This window comes from Rutidosis leptorrhynchoides, chromosome 4 (assembly GCF_046630445.1).
Source record: "Rutidosis leptorrhynchoides isolate AG116_Rl617_1_P2 chromosome 4, CSIRO_AGI_Rlap_v1, whole genome shotgun sequence".
Lineage (NCBI taxonomy): Eukaryota > Viridiplantae > Streptophyta > Magnoliopsida > Asterales > Asteraceae > Rutidosis > Rutidosis leptorrhynchoides.
This window is the reverse complement of record NC_092336.1, coordinates 440440262-440457410: the sequence shown is the minus strand read 5'-3', so window position 1 is coordinate 440457410 and position 17149 is coordinate 440440262. Positions and strand designations below refer to the sequence as shown.

At 31.4% G+C, this 17149-nt stretch overlaps 3 protein-coding genes across 3 annotated transcripts; 1 reads left to right on the top strand and 2 right to left on the bottom strand.

Moving 5' to 3' along the window:
- Positions 1-2810: 2810 nt before the first annotated feature.
- Positions 2811-9033, bottom strand: LOC139842119 (uncharacterized). Its single transcript, XM_071832293.1, has 9 exons — positions 8856-9033; positions 8570-8623; positions 8380-8475; positions 8071-8271; positions 7873-7959; positions 7324-7768; positions 6258-7198; positions 4610-5794; positions 2811-4492 (listed from the first exon to the last, which is right to left on the bottom strand). Exons 1-9 carry the CDS (start codon positions 9031-9033, stop codon positions 2811-2813), a joined length of 4869 nt encoding a protein of 1622 aa, XP_071688394.1.
- A 1925-nt stretch (positions 9034-10958) lies between these two features.
- On the bottom strand, positions 10959-14022 carry LOC139844342 (replication protein A 70 kDa DNA-binding subunit A-like). Its single transcript, XM_071834561.1, has 10 exons — positions 13821-14022; positions 13398-13677; positions 13210-13309; positions 12971-13098; positions 12780-12867; positions 12531-12663; positions 12261-12457; positions 11885-12176; positions 11683-11754; positions 10959-11344 (listed from the first exon to the last, which is right to left on the bottom strand). The coding sequence occupies exons 1-10, from the start codon at positions 13968-13970 to the stop codon at positions 11201-11203; spliced, it is 1584 nt and encodes a 527-aa protein (XP_071690662.1). The 5' UTR covers positions 13971-14022; the 3' UTR covers positions 10959-11200.
- Positions 14023-16044: 2022 nt separating this feature from the next.
- On the top strand, positions 16045-16946 carry LOC139904427 (uncharacterized). Its single transcript, XM_071886363.1, has 2 exons — positions 16045-16102; positions 16195-16946. Exon 2 carries the CDS (start codon positions 16378-16380, stop codon positions 16897-16899), a length of 522 nt encoding a protein of 173 aa, XP_071742464.1. The 5' UTR covers positions 16045-16102; positions 16195-16377; the 3' UTR covers positions 16900-16946.
- The last annotated feature ends 203 nt before the right edge of the window (positions 16947-17149 follow it).

Genomic DNA, 17149 nt, shown 5'->3' with positions numbered 1-17149 from the left:
ATGAGCTTTCACAGTTCCTAACTGTGCTCTGACAGAATCTCCCTTAGAGCCTTGGTGAAAATAAGTCGATGTAAACGTCCAACGTTTACCGATGATTTCCTCCACTAGAGATGGTCCCGAACGATCCGCTCTGATACCAATTGTTGGAAGCTTCGACGAGCTCAACACACCCACTATAGAGGACCTAGGTTATACTCACTCACTAGACTAACACTTTGACGTTGGTTAGCCTTTAATTTTATAAATCCTTAGTGCACAATAATATTTAGGCGACAGTGTCGACCATATATCATTCAGGCGGTATAACCGACCATATATCACTTAGGCGGCAGAGACGACCATATAATAAAAATAACACAAGTGCACTAAGAACTCAAACACGAACTAAGGCTTAACCGGGAAACTTAACAAAGAACACTTTTATTAATACAAAGAAACAATTACAATATTATGGACTCGACTCACACTCTTACTTCTTCACAACTTCTACTTCTAACTCTTCTTCACTTCTTACTTCTTCTCTACTTCAGATTTCACTTACTCGCACCTTACACAAATGAACTACTCATCACCCATATTTATACTACCCCATGGAACATTCTAGAAACTAGATATTTTCATGGATAAATATCTAGATATTTTCTACACATACAAATATCTAGATTTTTCCTATCAAATATTTCTAGATTTTTCTACCATATTCTAAATTCTAGATATTTTCTTATACATATTAATATCTAGATATTTTACATATATACATCTACTAATACGAAATTTGCATTGTATTTTAACACTCAATTAATGTTTGCTCAATTAATGTTTCTTCTTGCCTTTAAAAAAAATATATATATTTATTCTTGCTTTTTTATGTGTACTCAAAAATTAAATTGGGGTACAATGTAATTGATTTAAAAGATCAACTATGAGAAACTTCTTTTGAACATGAGAATTCTTTTGAAATAAAATGATAATAATGCAAGTTATGTGAGGTTTCATCATATTAACAATATGTTTTCATTATAGACTAGAATGTAATTGATTTAAAAGATCAAATATGAAAAACTCAGAACTACAAATTACTAGAGTATTTGCTTATGTATAGGGGTTGAAAAACCCTTACTGCCTTTATAAAGGCACCACCCTTAGATCATTTGTTATGGTATCTGTATCTCCCTTAGATCATTTGTTATGGTATGATGTGGGTGTGAGTTAAGAGTTTTTTTTAAGAGGCATCAGTGTGAGTTGAAAGTGTGAAGCTTTGACGATGTGAATTGGAGTGTGGGTGAGAGATGCTTATATACTAAGGGTGTGTTTGGCGCGTAGCTTATTGGAGCTTATGAAAGCTTATTGAAGCTTGAGCTTATGATTTTAATAAGCTCCAAGTCATAAGGTTCGTTTGTTAGACAAAAAAAGTAGAGCTTATGAAAATCATAAGCTCTGAAAAAATAAGCTACTTGTAGTAGCTTATGAAAAAAAGTAGAGTTTATGAACTGAAAAATAAGCTCCAGCTAGTTTACCAAACATTTATAAAAAATAATAAGCTCGAGCTATCAGCTTCAAAAATAAACTCCAGCTCAAGCTCCTGCTCATAAGCTCCAGCTCCAGCTATAAGCTCCAGCTCCAGCTCGTCCAAACACACCAAAACATAATTTGTAAGTTGAGTAATATATATATATATATATATATATATATATATATATATATATATATATATATATATATATATATATATATATATATATATTGGTAGGATCAAGAGGGAAGTAACCAATCGGGGGGAAGCGGGGGGAAAGAAAAACTTTTTTTTTCGTTTTTTGAAAAAACTTTGTTCACGAACATTGTAGATGGGATGAAAATATGAACATTTAGTAGAGACACTTTGTGATAAATGTTTTTATTTTGGCGGAAAAACGCTCGAAGAAGTAATATATAACAATTATCGTGTTTTTCGAGCGTATGTTGAGGTTTTAGCTATTGGGGTTTAGATATTAGGGTTTGGATATTAGGGTTTATAGGGTTTAGATATTAGGGTTTAGAAATTTAGGGTTTAGGGTTTAGATTTAGGATTTAGATTGAGTTTTTAACACGAACGGTTTAGAGTTTAGGGTTTAGGGTTTGGTGTTTTGGGTTTATGGAATAAACCCAAAACATTAAACCCTAAACCCTAAACTCTAAATCGGGCTAAATTTTACTTCACAAAACTTGGAAAAAAAAACGTTCATATTATTCACGAACAATATTATCTTGAATGTTATTTTTGTCGATCGTTTTTCCGTCTAAATAATAACATTCATCACGAAGTGTCTCTTCTAAATGTTCATATTTTCGTGTGATTTTGATGCCGGAAAAAAAAAATTCCAAAAAAAACGAAAAAAATTTTTTTTGCTTCCCCCGTTTCTCCCCGATTGGTTACTTCACCATTGATCCTGCCCCTATATATATATATATATACTAGTTTTATGAGCCCGTGCGTTGCACGGAAAGGTTAAAAGTTAAAAATTAATCAATTATAACAAATGTCTGGAGATGTGTTTAATGTTTGTTAGTATGATTTTGACTTAGGTGTGTTATGTTCCATTTCTTCTAACAATATATATGACAATAAATTTAGTTTGCTATACATTTTTAATTCATGTCATTTTACTTATATAATGTATAAATTATCGGGCTATTTAATAAGAGTTGGAATTTCACAAGATGAAAAGTTTAAAGTTTGAAGATACCAAATAAAACATTCAGTTAGTTCTAGTAAGATCATAAAGTATAAAGTACAAAAGTGAATATATAGTAATATCAGTACGATCCAGCTACTATAGGTGTTGCAACACTTCCTTGTATACGACGTTTTGTGTTGTTTTTGATAATTGTTTATCCTTGTTTAAAATAAGCACCTTCAGTCCCTTTCTGTTGGTAACTCTAGACAGTGCCACATAAAGTTGCCCGTGACTAAAAACTGGTTTTGGTAGAAATAAACCAACATGTTGTAAGGACTGTCCTTGGCTTTTATTGATTGTCATTGCAAAGCATACAGACAATGGGTATTGTCTTCTTTGAAATCTGAAAGGAATTCTTTTATCTGATGGAACAATTAGCATACGTGGAATAGCAGTTATCGTGCCAACGTGGGTACCGGTTAAGATTTTAGCTTTGATAATTTTTTCCCCAAGTCCTGTTATTTGTAAACGTGTACCATTGCACAATCCTCCAGCTTGATCGACATTCCTAAGCAACATTACTGGTACACCTACTTTTAGTTTAAGATTATGCTTTGGGAGGCCACCAAGGTTGATGCTGTTTAGATAATCTGTAGTGTACAATTCACTATTGAAGTCCGCGTCTTTTTCGGATTGACAAATGCTGTCGGAGCTTAAAAATGACCTTTCATCACCCTCAAGATACTCCATCATCCGATCATTAATGATGTTAACAATTTCGTGTGTTGGAGCTAGAATTGCACGTTCTTGATAATAAGTTGGATTACCCAAATTTTCCAAAAATTGTGGATATATAGAACTAATCATAGAACCAATAGGATCTTCAACATCTTTGATTAAAACATCGTCGGGCATTTCAACTTCTGATATACCGTCATCTGTCGAATTTATAGTACCATTACCGATGTTTAGTATCCATTCTGCAAAGCTTCGAGTATCCTCTATAGTATTTTCATTATCAGCATTAGAAGCACCTGAAGAAAGTGCAGAAAGTCTCATATTAACTGTAAGTCTCAGAACGTTAACATGATCCCATATGTATGAAGAATTAAGTGATGCAGCAACTATATCCTCTCTTTTTCCTTGTGTAACAACTGGTAAGACTTGTCGAAAATCTCCACCAAACACTACAACTTTTCCTCCAAACGGTGTATCCATGCTATTTGGATTATCTATCCGGCATATATCGCGTAAAGAACGATCAAGATTTTCAACACATAGTCTATTAACCATTGGCGCTTCATCCCAAATTATCAGTTTAGCTCTTCTTATTAATCCTGCCAAATTACTATTAGGGAGAATTGTACAAAATGTGTCGTCAGTTGGATTAATAGGGATTGCAAAACGGGAATGAGCCGTCCTTCCTCCACTCAACAACAAAGCTGCAATCCCACTTGATGCAACATTCAATACAATCTCTCCTTTACTACGCAATGCAGCTGACAATATTTTCCAAAGAAATGTTTTACCTGTGCCTCCATAACCGTACAAAAAGAATACACCACCTTTGTCCTGATCAACAGCATTAATAATAGTGTCATATGCATTTTTTTGTTCTCCGGTTAATTTACCAATAAGCTCAGAATGTTCAGATTCTAGGGCCGACATGTTGTATGATAATTCATCTATAATAAGAGGATTATCAGACAAATTTAAACCAATTGAAGATGGGTACGGCATAGAATTATAATTCTTTAAAGTACTACCATTTCGTTGTAGTATCTTCTCGATCTCATGTAAAGTAAGGTTTCGTACCATTTCTCTTGTTGGTTCTATACCTGCGTTATTTCAGATTGTATGTAAATTATTATGTATAAGTAGACAAATAAGATAAATAGTATAACACAATATTACGTATGTTTTAAAAATTATGAAGTAATAAAAAATAATGTTACCTGAAAGTCGGTGATGAATAATGTCGACAGACAAATACTGAAATGAGTTTTCGAATATGACTTCTGGTCTACTCAGACTATTAGATGCAAGTAATTGGGCAAATAAAGATCGTACAAAGTTACCAGAATCCCAAGCACTGGCCTCCTTGATACCGTCGATGTATTCTTGATCATCATCTAATAATCCCATTTCATAGCACGCATCTTTGAAAGTAGAACATACCTTACCATCGACTGTCCTAATATCTTGATATGAAGTAGGACCTTTTACCTTATTCAACAAAATCCGAAGATAAAATAGATCACCTGCTGAAGGGGATACGTGATGAATACGACCTATTGATCCTGTAAATTTTTTCCTTAGAGTCCAAACCCTAGTTTGTTTGTTCCAAACAAACTTTGTAGGAAACTCAACATAAGTTAATTGTCGTGCTTCTTCGTTTATTTGGTTACATTTCATCCACTCTAGAAACATAGACGTGTTAACTGAAGGGTTATCTAAAACATTTTCAATAAAATCTTCTTCATCAAACACAATTGAATGTTGATCTTCTAGGTGAAATGGTAGTCGTATAACAGTAGGATTTCTATGATTTATATCAAAAGATAGTATCCTCCATACGGCTTCGCAAGATGAGACATATCTACAGTCATAGTATTCTTTAATTTCATCTGTATCTTCATCACATACGCCTGCAGTGACCCTATCGTTTCCTTTGTTGATGTATTTGAATAAATACCTGATTGCCCCCACTTGGTTACACCACTCAACATTTAGATGAGCTTGAAACTTTTTAAGTAGTTGGGGATTATAGGGCACAACGTTTCTGTTATCAAGGTCATGACCTTGTTTCTTTACTGTACGACCATCGTCCCTTCTTCTATATACGGGATAACCATCTTTATCAACACTTGTTACGTCTGAAAAAGGTTTAGGAAATCTTTTGGTGCACTTCTTCTCAATGTCCGTGCACGGGCATTTTGGATTTTTTTCTCCACATGGTCCGTGTATCATTAAATCTGATACAAGTTGATAAAGTTCTGGGTCTTCATTTTTATCGGGTATTTCGGCGCAAATATATTTATCAATATCTTCAGGTTCTGACATTTTGTCTCTTTCATCAAGGAAGATGCATATATGTGCATGAGGTAGTCCTCGTTTTTGAAACTCCACTGTATAAAGTTCTACAAAAGAAGAATAAAAAATATTAAAAGATAGTTATTATCATATAACTAAATTCGTAAATGTAAATAATTAACAGTGCATATAAGAATTATCATATATCGTATAATATTAAAGTGCATATAATATTAACATACTAATATGTGGTATAAGTTATTACTACTGTAAATGCCTTCATCTGTCTTTTGAAAGTTTTTTATTTAGTCTTTGTATTAAAAAAACACAAACTTGATTCTCTATACTCAAAAATATTGTTCTAAATACCATTGATTTGATGTTAGGTGGTCTTGTAAGCTTTTATGTGAACTTAAGAGAACATTCTTTTTAGTACTAAATAATACCGTTTCTGATATAATGACTTTTGTAATTTTAATGTGCATACTACTTGTCTTGTTGATACACTTACATGTATAACAAAATGTTATTAATATATTAGCAGTGCATAATGAATAACAATGTAAATACCTGCTCGGACCCTGCCAAAGATTTTTCTTTTCTTGATATCACTCATGAGACGATCCAGCTTTATTTTGAACATTCTAGCTTGGTAAGCTGGTTTATCTTCTGGATTGAAGTTGGAACCTTCTAACGCTCTAGTGATTTCTGGCCACTTGGAGTTGCACGTAAAAGTAAGAAAGAGGTCTGGATACCCATAAACTCGACACAACGCCATAGCATCACGGTAATTTTCAATCATATACCTGGCGCTTCCGGTAAATGATGAAGGAAGTTTTATCCGCTTACCCAACATAGTATTTACAGCACTACCCGTGAGCGATGCTTCTGTTAAGTGGCTAAAAGTATCAGATCTTAGTATCTTTTGATTATTCCTAATGTATGAAATTCTTTCCGACTCAACCATTGTGTAAGCATCCACCAATAATTGTTGATGTAACTTACGTGCTAGATGTACAAGTGTTGGGATCGCTCTTTCTTGTATTTTATATGCGAAAAACTCTCGCATTGTAACTCTCTTCCTCTTCTTTGTGGTAATGGCATCAACGTCACGATGATAAATATCTGTCCTGTAACCATCTTCGGCATAAGCAAACAGAAGAGGATATTGAAGTGCCAGATACTGAGGGTGAAGTTCACTGATTCGCTGTAATCCATCAACATGACTGTCTATTATTATATCCCTTTTATCAAAATTCAAGTCTATGTCACCTACAATTAGTGCAGCTACCTCGTCAATTGTTGGTAGATTGTAGTTGCGCCCATCAGTGCTTCGTCGACCAATTAACTTAATCTTAAACTTTTTATTTGGATTTTTTTCAAATCGGTCACGCGCTATCCGATACATTTTGACAAGAGGATTGCACTCGTCTAGAAGTTGCATTAATTCAGTAATAAGCGATTCATCTAGTGTATTTTTGGACGATGTCGGCTGATTGCAGTTTTTTCCACTGTTATGAGTAAGAAATATTTTTTTTTGCAGAAATTGTCAATATTAGAATTGTAATAATAATGAAGTATTAAGGTATTTAGTACATAGTAATTTATAATAAATCTAAAAAAAACATAATTGTACCCGATAGCTTTTTTCCTGTTTGCTGCTTCATTTGTAGTGTCATAGATGTACAACTGTGAATATTTTGGTGTTGTTCCAAAAGTTGGTATCAAACCACCCATTTTATGGATGTTTTGTCCATGAATACGATACGTATAAGGACCTTTAGTTTTGTTGACATTTATGTCAATCTTTCCACCCATTGAAGTAAAAGAGAAAATCATATTGTATTGTCTAACATTTTCAATAAAATGTTTGCTCTTTGGATGATTATTGGTGTATAAATCTAATAAAAGTTTAGGTGGGTTTTTTGTGAATTCGGGAAGAGCTATCTTTCCTTTGAGACAACAAAGTGAGAATGCGCCTGGCAAACCTTTTGTATTCTTACCACGACGTGTCTCTCTATACCACAAAATTGCCCCACAAGCTGAGCAAGTGTGGGATAAATCTCCTTCATCATAATATTCTGGCAAAGGGATAAATTTAATGTATTAGGTTAGATCAGTAGAGATATATGTATGAATAAATGTAATTTATCTTCATTGTTCCATTCAGGTAAAATATTATTACCTTTTGAAATCCCGACTATTTTTTCTTGAGCAAGTGTTTTACCCTTACGACGTTGTCTTAATATTTCCATTCTTGCAGACCGTGCATCTAAATATGAAACAAAGAATATAAATAAAACCAGTCAATTTCAACGATTAACATGTGTTGTGTAAGGGTTTTATGACTAATACTCGTATGATATTTAAAAAGTAGTCTTACTTTTTGAATGCACTCCTCTTGGATTGTCAGAAGTATTAACAGTCTGCTGCAATGTCTGAGTCAATTGGGTACTTGTTGTGGATGTTTCAGGAATATTGTGTGTATATGAAGTATGACTTTTAGACCTTAAATCTTCACTGACGTGGAACTTATTGAATGATGACACAACGGCTAAATCATTTGAAGTTGTAGAGACAGAAGCTGTATCATAAAGGCAAACTTTTAATTTAAGGGTTAAATATAAACGTTAATACGCAGTAGATTAATGTGAATTAATTGAGACAACTCGTTATTTAAAATTTTTAAAACCTGATCGTATAGACTTCGAACATTGAGTTTTGCGTTTGGAAGCAGTAAAGTTTTGTTGATCTTTCTTTGTGTTGGGAATATAGTTGTTTTGTTTCTCTGCAAGATTGTAATTGTGGAATCATTGCAAATCAAAGTGTAGTTATATAAGTGCATATCTGAAGTGGATGTAATCAAAAATATAGTTGTGTACCTCTTTTTTTGTAAAAAATATCCTGCGTAACTCGTCTAGCGATAACGGTATTTTCTTTTTAACGCATCACAATAACAAAAAAAAACAATTAATAAATAACTTATAGTACGATTTCAATAATTCATAATATGTAGTAATGGAAAATAAAGTTGTATTAAAATCAAAGAATTATGACGACAGACCCATTATGCTCTGTATGTTCATGGTGTTAATTAATTAATATAATGCACAGATTAGAAAAGTGTCAAAAATTATAACCTTAATAGTTAAAAGGATCAAAAATTACCTTGTGGGTACGCATTGACAGAATAAGATATTTGTGATGTGTGAATCTCCTTTTTACGTCTTTTTGCAAGCATAATTTCCTTTCGTATTTTTCTCGCTCTTTTAGTATTGGCATGTGTAAGTTGATTAGTATCTTCAGGACTTCTTTTTCTTGCATGGTTTGGTGTGGAGACATCCATTACCGTATACTTTCAATATGAAAGTTGTTAAAAATAAAAATATATTAAGCAACACTTTTGTTGAATAATTTTCTATGTTTTCTCGAATATTAACCAAAAGAACGAAACCTTCTTTAATTGTGTTAATCTTTTACGGAAACTTGATGTTAGGCATCATCACCTCAATCCTATATATAGGTAATTTATAAACTATAATTTCTTGTGGCTCAATTTATTTCCATAATTAATTATTTTAATGAATTTACTTAGTGGCCAAGTTATTCAATATTAATAAGTAAGTAGCTTTTGGACTTCATTATGTCGTTGTGGTTCAAGTTATTTGCATAATTAATTATCACGCCAAACCTAAACGTATTTAAAAAGTAATTCTTTAGTAATCTTTCTAGTACTGATATGGGTCATCATATACAATAAAATATTAATCATATTATTAATAAGTAAGTAGCTTTTGGACTTATTATGTAGTTGTGTTTCAAGTTATTTCCATAGTTAATTATGACGTCAAGCCTAAATGTATCTAAGAAGTAATTTAAATGTATCTAAGAAGTAATTCTTTTTTAATTTTTCTAGTACTGATATGGGTCATCATATACATTTAAATAGTATTCATATTGATATGTATCAGTTATGAGTTTAAATATATTTATTTTAATTTAATAAATGAAGTGTAAATTGATATTTCCAATTCTTTTTTTTATAAATCTACACAAATTGACTAACATACTCTTAAATCATGTATTACACAATAAAATTGATAGAATATAGTAGAGGGTACTTTTGGAAGATAGGATGAAAAGTGTGTGATCTATCAATTTGGGACAATAGATTTGGGACGGATGAAGTATTAATTTTTACTTGTATGTTTTAATTGTATGTAATACTCCCTACGTCCCAAAAGAGTGTCTGGTAGTTATTTTTGTTAGATTTAAGATATTGATGATAAATGTCAATTTTGTCCATATAATTAAGGTAAGTTTGACTGAATTTATTTAAAATATGAGTGATTGAGATTAATAAATAAGGGTAAATTTGAGAGTTTAATCATATTTATTGATTATTTTTAGAAGTGGGCAATTATTTTGTGACAAATATAAATAATAAGTTAAATACTTATTTTGGGACGGAGGGAGTAATTGGATTTTTTATTTGAAATTTCTTATTCAATATCAGCTATTTTATTCTATCATAACGAAACCGTAAAAGTAGGAATATCCGCTTAAAATAGTGTAAAGGATGATGATATTATGTTTGTTTTGTAGGCTGCTTTTTGGGCTTGTTACTTTGGAAGCTTAAGTCAACGATTTAAATTTTGGATCAGCCGATTTGTTATAGACCAGAAACAAAGCATCCTGGAGGAGTACGTATGCCTGTGGGGATAATTGAAGAGTATTTTAAAAATCTGTTGTTATATGTTTATCTTCTTTTATCTGGTATTTAGTTATCATGTCTTTTGCTGGAGACGATTTGGTTATTGTTTTTGAGTATTTATTATTCTAAATTTTTTTTTTTACTGGGCTTAATTTATATTTTTTGTTTGATGTCAATTAAAGATACTATTTTTGTGTTACTGGACTTAATTTATATTTTTTGTTTGATGTCAGTTAAAGAATTGTTCCTAAGATGTAGAGTTTCTGTTAGTGTACTTTGAAATTGAACATTAGATGTTGACTGAAAAGTGTAGGTATAACATAATTTCCATGACCTTATTTTGAGTCATTGAATGAATTGTTTGTAAATAGGAGTGATACTAATATGTTATGATGTTTTTTAAAAAAATTGTCACTTCATTTTAACTGAGTTGGTTTTAGAATATCACAGTCCAAAGAGAGTTATTTTTTAAACACAATACACATCTATCTACAAACACCTTTCAGTTAAATATAAACCAAACAATCATAAAAGTTTTGGATTTTAAACAAATTAAATGAAAATAGAAACAAACATATCATCCTATTATAATGTAACTGAAAAACCAATATTCAAATCACCAATTAAAGTGACAAACAAACCTTAAAGTAACAAAATAACCAAGTTAAGTACAAAAGAGATGCAGAAATCCAATTGAAAATTCAACAAAAATATCGAAGAATTAAAGCCAAAATTAAAATTCCCCATAGCATTCCATGATGGGACTCTTAAAGTAGTGAAGCTTATTTGATATGGTTGATCAATTTGGTTTGTTGGTCGAAGAGCTAAAAGACATTGGAGATGTTCCTGGCTCTGTTTTGATTCTCTTCTTCAAAGGGCTATTATCACTGTCTGCAGTAAGATCAACTGCTTGACTACCATCCGTGGTGGAAGTAGAATCACCCTGTTATTTTAGAATAGTTTTCAACAATGGTTAGCCAATATATTGAAGTTATTATAGCGTCAATTGTACATGTGATAACTAAAAATAAAAACAGAATATCACAACAAAAAATTTACAACAATGGCTATACATTTTAATATATATATATATATATATATATATATATATATATATATATATATATATATATATATATATATATATATATATATATATATATATATATATATATATATATATATATATATATATATATATATATATATATATATATATATATATATATATAATTTTCATTGTTCTTAAATGGATAATAAATTGACATGCTATGAATGTACCTTAGTAGACGAAGTAACTTTAGACGTTGAAGATTCTTTTACAACATCAAAACTGTACGAATCATCACCGGCCTATATCATATAGTTTATTATTAGATGATATTATTATATAGTATATTTTGTAAAAACTAAAAAGTAGTCCCCTTCGTGTTAGCTATATAGAATATATTAAACAGTAAGAAAAAATTTTATAATTAAATACCTTATGAGTTTGATATTTTTCGTTGAACACTTGTATAAATTGAGAGTCAGTTGTAGCATCTTTAACCGTGTAATTTGCATATGTCCTGTCACGGTTAAAGTCACTGACCTCCAACTTAAAAAGCAAACTCTTCCCTAAAAGCTCATCCAACTCATCGGGTTGATCCTGATCTTCTGGCAAAGATTTTTGAAGTTCGTAAGCGGATTTGTCAAAATAATTCTGAATTTGAGTCTCAAAGAGTGTCAAAGATGCAGTTCCATAGTCATCTTCTACGCGTACAGAAACCTTGAACCTGGAGGTTGATAAACTTATAAAACACATCATACTTTAAATCAAGGTTTAGTATCAAATATTTTGTTAATGTGTAGAATGTTACCTTAGCTGGACCTTTGGTTTTTCGCCACATTTCTTGCAATAACGCTCTAAAGCTAAGAGTTCGTCAATGTTGAGTGTCAAGTCAACATTTTTATCAACGGTATTTGCTTTTTTATTGCACTTCTTACACGCAATATAAGACCATGGTTCATCCGGAAGAATAGCAATGATTGTTGCATGTACGACAAAAATCCCAGGCTGATTAAGAGTATTACAGTATCAGAATTGAAACTTACAAATTTGAATTAATTAAAAAAATAGTAGTACTTACATTATCAGGTCTCAGATCATCAAGTCCAACACACTTCACATCTTTAAACCACTTAGTTAGGTCATTAGTGGGTGGTGTCAACATAGGTGCCAAAGATCCCACTGAATTATCATTGGCGTGTAACTCAAGTAAACTGTAATTTATGACAGATAAGTAAGTTCCATATTATGATGACATGTTATATATATTATATAAACTGTAATTCGTAAATATTATAAAGTAGGTTGTGTTGTCTATTTTTATATTTACCGTGCTCGGAAATCAGAAATAGCAGGTACATCATCAGAGTCTATCAAAACACTTGTAAAATTCCAATCTGAACTAACTGTGAGTTCTCCTGCTAGGTATTAAAAGAATACATCAATTATTATAATCTTGTTATATTAATTGTGGTAGTAGATAAGTAATGTAATGTAAAAATTGTAGGAAAAGATGTGTACCTATATAATCCTTGGTTGTTCCGAATTGAATTAACACAATGACACACTGATCCTCACCAGCCTTTTTCATGTAATTATAAAAGTCGATACAGAATTGACCCCATAACGTGCAAGACACCACAACATCGCTAATAATAATAACAAAAATCAGATAATTTTTTTGTATAAATTACTAATTTATTAATAACTTATAAGAAGGTAGTAACCTAATAATTTTTAGTGTAAAAAAAATGTATTACCTTAGATCCTTTAACTCAAAATTGATGAATTTAGATGGTATGTCATCAGTTTGACCACGCTGCTTAATGTTACCATAACTGTTCACCCTTCCAATCACATCTGCATCACAAGTGTTAATTGGTCAATATTATAGTTAACTATAAAAACTAAATTATGTTTACAATATATAGAACATATAATTACCAACCTGCAGTAACTCCAGCTTTTAACAACACAGGTGACTTAAGATCACTGAACTGCAAAAAATTGAACCCTTCTGGTCCAGTCCACTGAGATGATTCAAAGGGAATAATAGTTGATTTGTGCGTGAACATTAGCTTGGTCTCATGATTCCAGTGAATCGATCTAAATCTGACTGGGTTGTCAACTACAACTACATTCCGAAGAATGTAGTGATGATGTTCTCTCAAAGCACTTTCAAACTTTGGCTTTAACACATGTCTGATATTGACACCAATCCTATCACCCTAAAAAAGAATAATTTTTATGTCATGATAACAACTGAATAAAAATTAACTTTCAACACATTGAAATTGAAATAATTATTAATATGTTAATAACAACCTAAAATTGATGATATAACTATTATTAACAACATAAAATTTGTTACCTGTTCATCGACAACTATTAATTCCAAGGTTTTTTTCCCGGAATCATACCCTTTCCCATTCATAATCTGTATCTTCATAACCTTAACCCTCAACGAAAAGTTAACCTTCCTTGGTGTTATGTCTCTGACGAATAGCATATTGGAACCCATTAGATACGAAGAACAGAGTAAAAAAGAAGAATACGTATTTACTAAAAGTATGTTTTTTACATGTATTTATAAGATTGTAAAACAGAAAACGGGAGTAATCCTTAGGGATAAGGGATTACTTGTGGAATACGAATTTAAACCCTAAATTTTTTGGGGAAAAAAATCCTCCGATTGTGTTGAAAAGTGATTACTTGTGGCATACGATCCTTAAGGAAAAGGGAATACTTTTGGAATACGAATTTTACAATATGGAGTAGATTTAATCTGGTAACAATTTGGGCGTATTTGTTATTCATATGTGGAGAGGAAACCCTAATGTTTTTGGGGAAGAAGTCCAGAGATTGTGTTTTTGTACGGGAGTAATTTTTTTTTATTAATAAATTATGATGAGTTTATATTTATCCGTACTTTTTTTTATTAATATTAATTAATTAATTAATAATTAAGATGATAAAATTTTAATTATATATATTGATATATAATCTTTTATAGTTCGTATAAGGTAACAAATTGACCATATCTTTATCTTATGTCTTTATTATTATTATTAATATATAAGGTAACAAAATCTGATTTTTTAATTAATATAGAATGACACATAGGATAATGTTTAATTCATATAATTATAATATAATGACACGTAGGACAATTTAATGAGGTGATGACACATAATCATAATGGCACGTGCTTTATAATAATGTATATATATATATATATATATATATATATTAAAATTAATATAAATATATAATTAATAAATATATCAGTCACTCAGAACACGTGGTTAGAACTCATTTACACTCAACCAATACTCCAAATTCATGTCTCGTAACATGAAAAATTCAGAGCGACTTTTGGGCCAACAAGAATCTCACAGCTTGACTGCTTGAGTTATCATGCGTCACAAATGGTAGTATACTCTAGAAGAATAAATAACGAGTCTTACTTATGTGACAAGAAAATTCAACGGAAAGTTCATGCCCTTATTCTTTTTTTAAATAAAAAAAACAAAAAGTAATGTAACTTTAGCATTTTGGCATACTAAAACGTGATTGGCCGGACCACATCATCTTCATAAATACAAAAAAAAAAATATCTACCACAGTAATCCCTAAGGTCGGCGACAGTTCAAACATGCTGACGCCACCCAGTCACCGCCATACTCACCAGATATTTTTATTTCATACCCATACATTACCTATATATACACCAATTTATCAACCGACCATTTCCCAATTTTACTACTCTGTTTCTTCAATGAATCCTCATTCTTCGTCTTCTCCTTTTGGATCCGACCCGATTCCTCATGGATCATCTCCGGTTCCTAATTTAAGCCCCCTATCAGCTCCAATCTCATCCACATTTGGTGAGTATTCAAAATTTTTTTCATCATTTTAGTTTTCCATTTTCTTTCATAATTACTCTGTTTTTGTTCTGTTTTCGTTCATAATTACTCTGCTTCTGCTCTGTTTTTTATATTTTTTTTTTCATTTTCTCTGAAATTTCAGTAGTTTATATCCCCAAATTTGAATATTTTCAGCTTCCCTAAATTAGTTACTCCATAATATTCTGTTATGTTTTGCAAATATTTGATAATAATAATAATTTACTAAATTTGTTTTTTTTCGACAGGATATGAAACTGTGGCGACAGGAGGGGAAACGATTCCTCAACCGTTACCATTATTACAAGGAATACAAATTCCACCATTTTTATCGAAAACATACGATATAGTGGATGACCCGTTACTTGACCCGATTATCTCATGGGACCGAAATGGGCAAAGTTTCGTAGTCTGGGATCCGATTGAGTTCGCAAGAATAGTCTTGCCCAGAAACTTCAAACACAACAATTTTTCAAGCTTTGTTCGACAACTTAACACATATGTGGGTAAATATTAACTACATTAAAAAACAGTTGATCATGAAGTCTCAATGTGTTAGTTTTAATCTTTAATTTGTATTTGTATTTGTATAATTGTATGTAATCTTATTTGTATTTGTACCCTTTGTTGCTTGCAATTTTGTATGTATTCAATGTAAATTTTTCGATTATAGATAGAAATAAAAAAAAATTGTTTGTAATTTTTTTTACATCGTTGTAATCGGTTTTTTGAGACGGGGTATGAAAAGGTATGAACTTTTTTTTTTGTGTTAGATGCAATTTAGTATATATTTGGTTTAAAGTTACGTTAATATGTTTTTACTATTGCGATTCGATTCAGGGCTTTCGCAAGATTGATGCTGACAAATGGGAGTTTGCAAATGAGAGGTTTTTAAGAGGAAGAAAGTATCTTTTGAAGGACATTCAAAGGCGTAAATCGAATACTTTTCTAGCTAATGAAGAAAAGAACAATTTATCATCAATCGAAGCTGAAATTGAACGATTACAAAAAGAGAAAACGGAGATGATGCAAGAAGTTATCGACTTACAAAACGAGCATCATGAAACACATCAATATATGGAATCAATAAATGAAAAACTAAAAGAGGCGGAACGTAAACAAAAGCAAATGATCTCGTTTTTAGGTCAAGTGTTACAAAATCAGACGTTTTCGTCTTCAATACGAGAAAAGAAAGAGGGAATGCTTCATGTTTCTTCTTCTTCGAGAGCGACTAACATGTTCATCGAACATCAGCCCCTTGAACAAAATCCTGATCTTGAGTTTGTGATGACAGAAGATGACCATGTTTCAAAAGGGAAAAATGTGTTGGAAATTGAAGATGATGCACAAAAGTCAATTTTCGAAGCGAGTTATGGAGGCACGAATGATGAGATTCTCGTGAAACAAGAGGACGTGTGGAGTGATCTTCAGAACTGCGAGTTTTCGGATTTATGGGACTTAGGAACAAATTGGCAAAGTGACGATGATATTCGATTCGATGAGATCGATAAACAAGATGATAGTTCAAAGAAAACAGATGCATAAGGGATTTGGAATTTTGTATCAAGTTGGTTTAGTATAAATTGGTTTATTAGATGTTTAATTATCATTATTTTGAGTATATAGTAAAGTTTGTTTCTTTTTTGGACTTCGAATTCATATTATAGAATAGTGAAAATACATAAACGAAAGTAATGACATGTGTTGTTAACATCCTATTTATTTTAACATTCGAGATTAGACTCATTGACGAGGAATCACCAAATGAGTTCCCATCACCCGATTATATTCATTT

Coding starts and splice junctions, on each gene's coding strand:
- LOC139842119 (XM_071832293.1), bottom strand. CDS start 9,033: ATGGATGTCTCCACACCAAACCATGCAAGAAAAAGAAGTCCTGAAGAT. Junction 8,272..8,379: donor TTCGAAGTCTATACGATCAG/GTTTTAAAAATT, acceptor TTTATGATACAG/CTTCTGTCTCTACAACTTCA. Junction 5,795..6,257: donor CTTTGGCAGGGTCCGAGCAG/GTATTTACATTG, acceptor CTTCTTTTGTAG/AACTTTATACAGTGGAGTTT.
- LOC139844342 (XM_071834561.1), bottom strand. CDS start 13,970: ATGGGTTCCAATATGCTATTCGTCAGAGACATAACACCAAGGAAGGTT. Junction 13,678..13,820: donor TAATAGTTGTCGATGAACAG/GTAACAAATTTT, acceptor ATTCTTTTTTAG/GGTGATAGGATTGGTGTCAA. Junction 11,755..11,884: donor AAAAATATCAAACTCATAAG/GTATTTAATTAT, acceptor TATATGATATAG/GCCGGTGATGATTCGTACAG.
- LOC139904427 (XM_071886363.1), top strand. CDS start 16,378: ATGATGCAAGAAGTTATCGACTTACAAAACGAGCATCATGAAACACAT.